A 12,112-nucleotide genomic window follows, 5' to 3' on the forward strand; every position below is an offset into this window, starting at 1 on the left:
GATTGTGATAAAAAAACCTGTGATTCCATATTTTACATTTTATTCGCTATTTTTATTGCAGGATACAATTTAAATACAACCGTGACCAAGCAAAACATTCATATCTCAAAAATATAATGTAATTGGATACAATAACAATTATGCAAAAAAAAGAAAAGCATGGCAATACATTTTATTCAAAACGAAATAATCTTTAAAGCTACAAAAATATAATATTTGTTCTGATATATTAAAGATTTTAATAAAAAGACCATTTTATTTATAACAAAATATTCAAGAGTTAAATTAAAACTTTAATAAAACCAACGAGCTTATTTTATTAAGATGAATGTGATAAGTATGACCCGCCTACCTGCGGTTTTTGTCCAATGGGAATTAGTCTGGGTTGGCTAACTGCGGACTAGCCACGCCCTCAGATTAGATCTAGTAAATTTTTAGCACGAAAGGAAGTTTATTTTAGAGAGGCTAGTGCATTTTCACACACATCTCATTGAGGACACCAGGACCGAAGAAACCACATAATCAGACGTCTGATTTTAGGAGACAGATGTTGATTGTTACTATTAAAGAGAAAGACTTTAAACCAGCACCTGTTCATTCACCTGCGCTTCTGTCTGGATCATACTGTTGACGTCTGCTCGAGCTCAAAACGGAATCTGAAAAAGAAAATCCGGAGAAATAAATATTAAGAAAACGTCGTTGAAAAGGTAGGCTTAATTTTACAACTCTTATTTATTTGTGTATTTTTTTGCTTTTTAACCTGATAAAAAATTACGTTTATTAGCATATTATTACATATTATTAAATAGCCTACAAATTTTAATAATAATTTTAAAATGTCAACATGATTGTTTACAGACTCATATGTTACGCCTCTTTCTGTGTATGATAAAACTTCGTTGTTGGGGTCTTACTTAAAAAAAAAGAGTGAATAAAACTCTTTGTAGATTGCTGTAGTCACGTGCAGCTCTTGTACAAAGAGACTTCATGTAAAATGAACAATAACACGTTGTGTGATCTTTGCTCTTTTACTATGGCTGAGTTCGTGTTCAAATGGTTGCCTGAGTTTTTTTTTTTTTGTTAAGTACCATTGTAATAACGTTGTTATTTATATAGCATAGGTACTCAAAAAAGTCCTTGTGTTATGTTGGTAAATACGAAAGGATTCTCCTGAGGGAACCTGATCCTTAAAACTGTATCTCCTACTCAGTCACCCCCCTCACTGAAGTGTCCCAGACAGTAAAGCTCTTGTTTTTTCAACCCAAACCTTCTTTTTTTAACCTCAGGCCTTTTAATTACCATGGTAACCATGCACAGGCAGAGTACAGCCTTGACTTTTGCTACAACAAAGAAAAGACATTGGGGGAGGCCAGCTAGGTGAACACAAATGTAACTGTCTAACTAACCAGTGCCAGGGTCCGTTCTTCTGTCGCTGAGGCTGTACTGTATATTTTCAAAGACAATATAAATCATAATTTTACATTTCAACCCATTAAATAATGCATAAGGCATGTATAGAAAATTGTACATGGACACATCTTTTATACATCTTTAAGATTGCATCTGCGAATAGAATATATGAACGTTAATGCATTTTGTAGGCACTTTTATGTGAAAATACAGTGATTCAGTTGGGTTTTGGTTGTATGTGTGTTTTCAGGGGATCGATCCCATGACCTTTACGTTGCTACATGAACATTGTGGCTCAAATGGTAATATGTGTGTAGCAGTTATTGCTGCATTATAAAAAAAAATATGTGACACTGGACCACAGAACCAGTCATAAGGGTCAATTTTATTACTTTTTTATTACTTTTTTATTTTTTTATACATCACCTGAAAGCTGAATGAATAAGCTTTTCGTTGTCGAGATAAAACCTTTAAAATTTGGAATCTGAGGGTGCAAAAAATATATATATTGAGAAAATCTTATCCATATGAAGTCTTAGCAACTGCATCCACTCACAAAAAGTACAAAATATTTTTATGGAACATGATTTTTGGTTTTTGGCATAAAATAAAAATACAATGTACTATTGCTATTGCTACAAATATACTGGTGCGACCTAAGATTGTTTATGTGGTCCAAAGTCACATATGTTATTTGTGGTAACATGACATAAGTACCAAACATGCAGTTTAAACATAATAGTTGGATGTTATCATCAGCATATTACCTGCAATAAGTGAAAACATTTGTCTGATGCATTTCATTTTTTTAAAACATATCTTGTTTGCTTTGCCCCTGTTTGTCACCTTACTTCTTAAACATATCATCCGAAATTAAACAATCACCACATTTGGCAAGAACAACAATCTGTGCATTTCAAAGTCACTGTTGGACAATGAATGAGTTTGAGTTGTGCTCCCACGGTTAGGTCTGTAAATAGTGGCTTTGTGTAGACTCTGATCCCTGGTGTCGACGTCTCCACTTTGCTCTCTGTTGTTACCTCACGCTCAAACAGCACAGTTATTTCAGTAGAGCACTTACAAATCTGGCAGTTTCGGTATAACGTCATTTTGGTTTGTTCGTTTGTTGCTATCACGGCTTATATGCTGACCTAAAACATTTGAAGGAACAAGTTTGTCTGAGATTTGTTATTTAAAAAACACTGCAAAAAATGATTTTCAAGAAAAAAAAATCTTAGTATTTTTGTCTTGTTTTCAGTAGAAATATCTAAAAATTCTGAGCAAAAAGTTTAGTTTTTAGACCAAAAATATGAAATTTAAGTGATTTTGTGCATAAAACAAGCAAATGGTTCTGCCAATGGTTTAAGCAAATTTTTCTTGAATTTTTCTTGAATTTAGTGTTTAAGGAAAATGTTCAAGATTTTTTTGTTTACCCCATTGGCAGATTTTTCAGCTTATTTTATGCACAAAATAACTTAAATTTGATCTTTTTGGTCTAAAAACTAGACTTATTTTCTTGGGTCGTTTTGCTCTTTTTTTACGAATTTTTAGATATCTTTACGGAAAACAAACAAAAATACTAAGAATTTTTTTTCTTGAAAATATTTTTTTGCAGTGAATGATTTTCAAGAAAAAAATTCTTATTATTTTGGTCTTGTTTTTAGTAAAAAAAAAAATCTTAAAATGCTTAAATTAAGATGCTATTTCTTGATGAGCAAAAAAATCTTGAACATTTTTCTTAAACACTAAATTCAAGAAAAATTTGCATACCCCATTGGCAGATTTTTTGCTTGTTTATGCACAAAATCACTTAACTGTGATATTATTTGTTTAAAAACTAGACTTATTTTCTTGGGTCATTTTGCTCATCAAGAAAAAGCATCTTAATTTAAGAATTTTTAGATATTTTTACTGAAAACAAGACAAAAATACTAAGAAATTGTTTTCTTAAAAATCATTTTTTGCAACATAAAAAAATTATAAAAAATAATACAATTTGAAAATGTAATTAAACTTACAAAATGCAAAGAAAAAAAAGAAAATAAAAAGTATACAATTTGTTTAAATAAAAAAAATCTTTGAATGTCAATGAATAAAAACTACATAATTAAAATAAAATATTTTCTCAAACATCTATTAAAGGAAACATTTCACTTTTTTATGTCCCCAGAGTGCATATGTGAAGTTTTAGCTCAAAATACCCCACAGATAATTTATTATAACATGATAAAGTTGCCACTTTGTAGGTGTGAGCAAAAATGTGCCATTTTGGGTGTGTCCTTCTAAATGCAAATGAGCTGATCTCTGCTCTAAATGGCATTGCCATGGTTGGATAGTGCAGATTAAGGGGCGGAATTATCCCCTTCTGACGTCACAGGGGGAGCCAAATTTCAATGACTTATTTTTTCACATGCTTGTAGAAAATGGTTTACCAAAACTAAGTTACTAGGTTGATCTTTTTTACATTTTCTAGATTGATAGAAGCACTAGAGACCCAATTATAGCATTTAAACATGAAAACAAATCAGATTTTCATGAGAAAATTTTCAGATTTTTAGAGCATTTCTTTGACACATTAGAAAAGTCTTTTCATAATTTAACACTACTTGTCTAAATTCAAGGAAAGATAAAAAATCTAAAGGTGACTTATTCATAATTATACAATCATTTGTTTCTTTTATCAGATTGCAAGTCATCTTTAAGAGATGTTTGAGAAACAGCCCTACGATAGTCCACCTAGGTACAGCCCACCTACCAATGGCTTTGGACCACCGGGGAGCTTTCAAGACCCACGGAGTGAATACGATCCCTACCCTCCACCTCCAGGATCTTACTATTTGGGCGAGGAGGTGCCGCAAAATTTCTACAAGTGGTTCTCCCCTCCGGGAATTGTGAAGATTATGGTAGGGATGGTTATAATCCTCTGCCTCGGAATCTTCGCTTGCGTTGCTTCTACTCTAGTTTGGGACATGCAGTATGGGTACGGCAGTTATGGAGGTTCCTATGGTTCTGGATATCCTGGATATGGGTACGGAAGTAATTATGGATACGGAAATAATTATGGATACGGAAGTGGCTATGGAAGCTATTACAATTCTTACCCAACTCCCTACTCTGCAAAAACCAGCATGATCGCCATCGCCGCCATAAACTTTATCATCTGTTTGGGGTTCTTTGTAGCCTGCTTCTCCAAATCGAGCACTTTCCGTAGTAGAAAATTCTACCTGGTGGTGCTTGTCGTTAGTGCTATAATGGCAGTAATTCAGGGAATAATAAACATTGTGTACATTGTAGGAGTGAACCCTATGGCCCAAAGCTCTTCTAGCATGTACTACAACCCCATGATCATGATGTGTCAGAATCTCTACGGCAGCAGTGTGACTGGAATGGGTGCAGGTTTTCCTGGCTATAACCAGTACTTGTATCACTATTGTTACGTGGACCCTCAGGAGGTATGTATAAAAGTTACATGATCTTTGGATGTTTTTGGTGTTCAACAGACAGGAAACACTTATAATCTTAAAGCTCATATAACAAAAACTGTTTCTGCATTTCTGATGTTAATCTGTAGTACCTATAAAGTAGCATTATATACTTTATATCTCTGAAGAGTCTACAGTTTAATCAGATTTATAAAAGAAAGATTAGCTTTACAGATTCTTTTCAATAATGCACGAAAACATTCAGAAGGAGGAGTTACTACCGCGGGAGGAGCAAGAACGAGTCATGCTACACTATACAACACTGTTTAAAAATCCCTAAATGTTCGTGTCATTTATATAATATGCACTTACGCGCCTATTTCCAACATTACACAGAAGTTTGTCTTACCGCATGCAACTCATGACCCGGTTGGGATTTTCAATGAAATCCAGCGCATCAAACACACACGGATAATAAACTATATCCATTGTTTCCATAAGGCTGGCTTTCTTCTCCTTACATCCAAAAACACACTTCTTCTTTCGTGCCATTGTTGAGTTTTGAAATTAAACAAAGCTGTCGCGTGATGTGATGTTTGTCATTTCTAGCGTCTCCCGCTGATTTACGGGTGGGCGGGGTTTTCTGGTGGAAATGTCCACAAAAAAGAAGTGATACGTATAGAAACCCATGAAACGTCAGCTGGGCCCATAATTAAAAAAATAAAATCTGAAACTTGTACGAACACTGGCGAAGTGCATTCGGCACAGAAATACTCTGTAAGGGCTCAGTCACACCAAAAGCGTTTATGGCAGTTGCAGGCGCCTTTTTTGAATGATATTCTATGGGCAGGGCGAGTTTGCGCGCTGTTTATGCGCGCCGAGCGCCTTGCGGTTTTCTGCCGCCTGCCGCGCACGCGTTTTTGAAGGAGCGCTGAGAGCGGAGAAGCGCCTGACGTCATTCGCGTCTTCCATTGTCCAATCGAATCCTCTTTTTAAAGTTTCTGCTAATATACGCGGCTTTTCATATTGCTAAGCAACCACCGAGTCAGCTGTCTTGTCAATCAAATATTGAAGCGTGAGCGCTCTTTTGCTGTTAACTGTCATATTAGCTGAAACTTTAAAAAGAGGGCGCTTGCTCTGACCTTGTTTTAGGGTGAGAGGTGCACAAACACGCAGGGGAGAGTGAGCGAGTGGATTCCAGTTCTTCAAAGCAACTGTAAACTTCCCTCACCACAACGTAAGGCCCGCCTCTCCCCTCATTCGATTGGACGATGGAAAGCTGCGAATGACGTCGGGCGCTTTTCCGCTCTCAGCGCATTTCAGAAACGCGTGCGCGGCAGGCGGCAAAAAACCGCAAGGCGCTCGGCGCGCATAAACAGCGCGCAAACGCGCCCTGCCCATAGAATATCATTCAAAAAAGGCGCCTGCAACTGCCATAAACGCTTTTGGTGTGACTGGCCCCTAACACGCCCAACTGCTTTTTTGAATTTGCCTACATTTAGCATGAGGAAACAACCCTATAACTGTGTTAATAAGTCATAATGAAATACCCCTTTTAAAGAAAATATGCTAGACAATGCCGCAGAATAACATTTTTTGGTTATATGGTTCAATAAAGAACCTTTAACATCCAAGAACCATTTTATATCATCTTTTGTAAAACAGAAATCTTTTTTTGATGTTAAAGTCCCCATGAAATCAAATCCGAAAGTTCATATTTTTTAATAGAATATTGCAGTGTTTATTATAAACAATTTATCCATGTAAGTCATTATTTTTTGTGCTAAAATCTGAAAATGTACATCCTCTCTCTTGTGACGTCAGCTACATGGCTTGGGCGGGAGCATCTGTTAACTCCGCCCACTCCAACTGTCAGTCTGCTAGGAGTTCCGTTTTTAAATTAAATGCCTACTTTTCTATATCCAATCATTTCAAAGTGTAAAACACAAGCCATGGCCGTTATTATCCTTGTGAGATATTTTGTTTCACTCAGAAATATGTCGCAACATGGAAGTAAAGTCGATCGCAACTTCCGAATCACCGTGTCTTTAAAGTTGGCATGAAACAGAAGTACAAATTGTCTTATTTTCCTCGTGGTGACGTATATCCGAACAAAACGGCTTCTGAAATGAGAAAAAAGGTAGGGTGGGACTTGAATTTATCCATCAACAACTAATTGGATCATTGGAAGTTGGCTCATGTTGTTATTTGCTAATCGCTGCAATCCTTTCCTGAACCCCGCCCGCCTGCTATACTATATGACTAGAAGTAAAAAGAGATCGTTTTGATGAGGGCATGAGATTTGCATTTTTGATTTAAGATTATGAGGGCACATTCATAAATTAAAAAAAAATGAAGCTCACAGATAAGTAATTTGTAAAAAAAAATCCACAATATTCCAAAATAAATGAGTTTTTTATTTTAATATCATTGCAACTTTAAATGTTTTTTATGGAAACATACAGCCAAAAATGGTTCTTCTATGAATGGTTAAAGGTGCAGTGTGTACATTCTAGCGGCATCTAGTGGTGATGTTGTGAATTGCAACCAACGGCTCGGTTCACTGCTCACCCCTCGCTTTTGAAACACACAGAGAAGCCATCTGGTAGCCATCACCGGACAAACATGTCATAGTCAGAGACAACTTAGTGAAAAAAGTTTGTCCGCTAAAGGAACATGCCCACATTTTGGGAATTTAGCTTATTCGCCGTATCCCCCAGAGTTAGATAAGTCCATACCAGTGGCGGCTCGTGACTGCACTTCCGAGGATGCGCTAATTCATAATAAATGTTCGGATTGTCACGTGTGTGGTTCCCTTTTCCAGGGTATGTGTCATGGGTGTGGGGGGATCCTGTGTGCGTCACGTGTTTTGTCAAGATAAGTGCCTGCTGGAGACGCGTCAAAACCGTTTATGATAAAAGAGACGCTCGCGTTCCCTAAATACACGCAAGACACTCACTTAACAGTAAACTCTGATTACGTATGAGATTGTGCGAATATCTGGCACACGTGAGCGTCTCCTTTCAAGTTCAAGTTCAAGGCAGCAGGCACTTATTTTGGCATGACACGTGATGCACACACGGTCTCTCAAAGCGCAGAACACATATTTTGAAATGACAAACCACACACATGACAAGCTACATACATGTTGTGACGAACTTCGCATCCTGAGCTTCAAAAAAATAAGTCACCAGCCGCCACTGGTCCATACATACCTTTCTCATCTCTGTGCATGCTGTAACTCTGTCTAACGCAGCCCCGCTAGCTTAGCTTAGCACAAAGACTGGAAGTGAATGGCTCCAGCTAGCATACTGCTCCCAATAAGTGACAAAATAACGCAAACATTTTCCTATTTATGTGTTGTGATTTGGATAGTCACAGCCATCTTTTAGCAGTATATATACTGGGAACTATATTCTCAGAAGGCGAAGCACTGCTACTTGCTTCTCGGGTGCTGCGAGCAAATCACTCCGCCCAAGTAGCAGTGCTTCGCCTTCTGAGAATATAGTTCCCAGTATATATACTCCTAAAAGATGGCTGTGACTATACACATAAATAGGAAAATGTTGGCGTCATTTTGTCACTTATTGGGAGCAGTTTGCTAGCTGGAGCCATTCACTTCCAGTCTTTGTGCTAAGCTAAGCTAGCGGGGGCTGCTTCAGACAGAGTTACAACACGTACGGAGATGAGAAAGGTATGTATAAACTTCTCTAACTCTGGGGGATACGGTGAATAAGCTGAAGTCCCAAAATGTGGGTGTGTTCCTTTAAGGGCTTCTGTAGAAAAATGGTGGCACAAAATGGCGACTTCCATGTAAGGGGACCCTCGTGTATGTAGATAAAAACGTCTCATTCTAAGGTAATAAACACATAACGGTTCATTTTGTAAGGTCTTTATACACCACTGATAGTATAGTTATGTATATTATATTGCATTTCTGTCAAGAGATCCTTCTAAAAATTACACACTGCACCTTTAAAATATACAACAATCCCACTATTTTTGCGAAAGTATACAAAAGATAATACATTTCTAAAGAACCACTTATCTATTTTTTCCACACATGGTTTAGATAAGGGACTGGAGATGTACTGTAAAGGATGTGACACACTGTAATAAATTACTCATCAATAAATCACAGTTTGCACAGAGCAATTATATCCATCCATAATTCCAGGATATAATATGTTAATGCATATCCACTTATACATACATACATATGTAAATCATGCAAAGTGCTTAAAAAATACAAACTTTGCTTTTAAAAGTGATGTTCATACAAAGTGCCACCAAACGATCATCTGTGCTTATCTGTGTCTTAAAAAAGCTCTGCATTAAAGTGTCCCAAAATATAAACTGCAGTCTATAACTCAGAGTTGCCATGTTTTTATTTTCCAGGCAGTTGCAATGGTTTGTGGTTTCATGGTTGTGTTTGCGCTGGCCGTGACTGCTTTCTTCTCCTATAAAACCAGAAGTAAAATTTGGCACTATGGAAAACCAAACATCCACTGGGATAAACCGCTGATAGCAGGAACTGAAGGAAGAGACGTTGAGGATTGGGTGAGTTTACACCTTAGCACCTAAATTACACATGAATAAAATACACAGAGGAAGCAACACACATTGACACACCCGGGTGAAAGGGCAATGTGCTGCCACAATAAAGTGGTGCTTACAAGTTTAAAGGTCATTATTAAACTTATTTCAGGGTGCATTTTGTAAGTAACAATGTTACAGTGTCCAGGTATTAAAAAGGCAAGTTCATTTCATTCATTTAAAAGGTTTGCTAAAATGTAAAGACAATTTTAGACAGGCGGTAAGTGGTTTGTTTTTTGGTTTCAACGGCACAAAAAGAGTTGCTTTGAAGTCATAATGTTCTCAGGAGATAATTTAGTCACATGATTGGATGTATTGCTGATATGCTCTGTTAACGTCCAGCCCAGTTTCACTTTGACTGATCATTAACCAGACTGAGAGAGTAAAACTTTTTTAAAGCCCACATGGTTAGTAAGCATAGTGGAATTTATTTCAACTCTTAAAAGTGAACATGCAATTGTCCACATTAACTTGATTTCTGATGTCATAACCTTCTGTAATCAAATGAATTAAGTCATAAATACACTCTCAGAAAATAAAGTACAAGAAGGTACAAAAGTTGTCACTAGGGCGGTACCTCTTCGAAAAAAGGTACACTTTTTTACCTAAAAGGTGCATATTGGTACCTCAGAGATACATGTTGGTACCTACATTAAAGGGGACATTTCGCAAGACGTTTTTAAGATAAATAAATATTCAGTGTTCCTTCCTAGAGTATGTATGTGAAGTTTGAGCTCAAAATATTCTTTGTGTGTTTTTGAAGCTTTGATTGTGTTTACAGTGTGCAATATAACATGTGTTAATGTTTCACGTCTAAAAAAAATTCAGTATTTTTCACACAATTTACTTATCTGTATAACGCTGTTTTCACTGTCCTCAAAACGGACTGATGTCTTCCTTGTTCTATGAAGTCTCGCCTTCAGAAATACGTATCGAGTTCTGATTGTGTAGTTTGTTTAGTGTTTTGTGAATCGATAGCAGCTTAGCTTGCCATTAGCTTAGCTGGCGACTGACGTATTCCTGTGGGCGGAGTTTAGTCAAAAAAACGTTCTACTGACGTCATTAAAGCAGGAAGTAGAGGGCTGTAGTCCAAACCAAGCGTGCCGCACACGCCCTGAAAAGTGAAGCCAAAACGTCTCGATCGCCCCCCAGTGACTGGTCCCAGTATAGGTCATAAACCCCACCTTCCCCATGATATTCAATGGGACTTGAGACCAACTAAAAATTTTTATTACACTTCAATTATCTCTTTCCGAAGCTGGTTTCTTTCATTTACTGTATCACACTGATGTAAATTCAAATGTTTGTTTTTAAAATAAGTTTGTGTTTAGTTAGTTATTTAATGATATAAAAACAGTGGTGTCACGTCATGATTGACAGCTGTGATATCGTGTGATATGCGCAATGCGAGGGTGGGGTTTTGATTTCGCGGCTTCACTTCATGCTCATTACTGCGCAGGACTGGTCCCGAAATCGCTACTGCGCAGACTCAAGACCCAAGATGTCAGCGCCATATCGGGACACTGGCGGCTTCACTTTTCACCAATAGAAGAGAGCGAACAAGCGTCATCCATCTTTTTTTACAGTCTATGGTCCAAACCGGCCGTTCGCAGTAGGCTTTGAAAGGCGAATTCTGTTGAAGAGAATATATCGTCTGGCAGTGAACTTTAAGCTTTATGATTTTACAGGTATTATTTATGCTATTATAGCAACATTACACACTAATTAGGGTTTAAAAATGGGACCAGAAAGAACGTGACCTTTAAAACATCATGAGCATTAGTAAATGATGACCAAAGCGACAAACAAAGGTGAGAAAGACTCAACTGAGTGATTCGTCTTAGGGAGCCAATAATATGAGATGTGCTACAAAATTACCTTCAGCTTCAATATTTTAGAGACACTACCTGTTTAGGGAGAAAAAATTATATATTTAGACTTAAAACCAGCTTACAAGCTAAACCTCCGTCAAAGTTTTATGTGAATGTATTGTAGGGTCATTGCTTGGTCCCATATTTGGTTTATCAGTCTGTAGATCAGTGGTATCAGTTTACTTACGCTACATAATGTTATGTTTTTGTGATATACAGTACAGCATGTTTGTGTCATGTTCTGTCATGATGAGTCACGTTGTGTGCGTCACACTGATTTATAGCTCTGAATTGCGTATTGTGACTCTGTATTTCAAACACACACTCACACGTGTTTGTTTTATTATCTGTGACTAAAATCCAGGCTAAAGTCTCAAAATCGAATTTTGAGATTGGGAACACAAAATGATTTCATGTTAATTTCAATCTTTGACATGATCTTACTCAGTCAATATCAGTGGCGGCCGGTGACTTCTTTTTTCGAGGTTGCTCAATGTGACGTTCGTCACAACATGTATGTAACCCGTCATGTGTGTGGTTCCTTATTTTAAAATATGTGTTCGGCGCGTTGAGTGATCCTATGTGCATCATGTGTCTTGTCAAAATAAGTGCCTGCTGCAGATGCGTCTAAAGGGTTTATGATAAAAGAAACGCTCGCGTTTGCCAGATACTCACATAATCTCATAATTTAAGTGATTTTGTGCATAAAACAAGCAAAAAAAATCTGCCAATGGGGTTAGCAAAAAATCATGAAAATTTTTCTTAAAAACTAAATTCAAGAAAAATTCAAGAAAAATTTGCTTACCCCATTGG

At 37.0% G+C, this 12,112-nt stretch overlaps 1 protein-coding gene across 1 annotated transcript in view; it reads left to right on the forward strand.

The window, feature by feature from the left end:
• The first annotated feature begins 421 nt into the window (after positions 1–421).
• The window catches only part of LOC129414402 (occludin), a 30,089-nt gene continuing 18,398 nt past the window's right edge, over positions 422–12,112 (forward strand). The window contains exons 1-3 of the mRNA XM_055168446.2: positions 422–707; positions 4,095–4,862; positions 9,231–9,392. Of these exons, the coding sequence (XP_055024421.2) occupies positions 4,116–4,862; positions 9,231–9,392 (909 nt within the window). The 5' untranslated portion in view covers positions 422–707; positions 4,095–4,115. The remainder of the gene's footprint in view (positions 708–4,094; positions 4,863–9,230; positions 9,393–12,112) is intronic.

Source organism: Misgurnus anguillicaudatus, chromosome 5 (genome assembly GCF_027580225.2).
Source record: "Misgurnus anguillicaudatus chromosome 5, ASM2758022v2, whole genome shotgun sequence".
NCBI classification, from domain to species: Eukaryota; Metazoa; Chordata; class Actinopteri; order Cypriniformes; family Cobitidae; genus Misgurnus; species Misgurnus anguillicaudatus.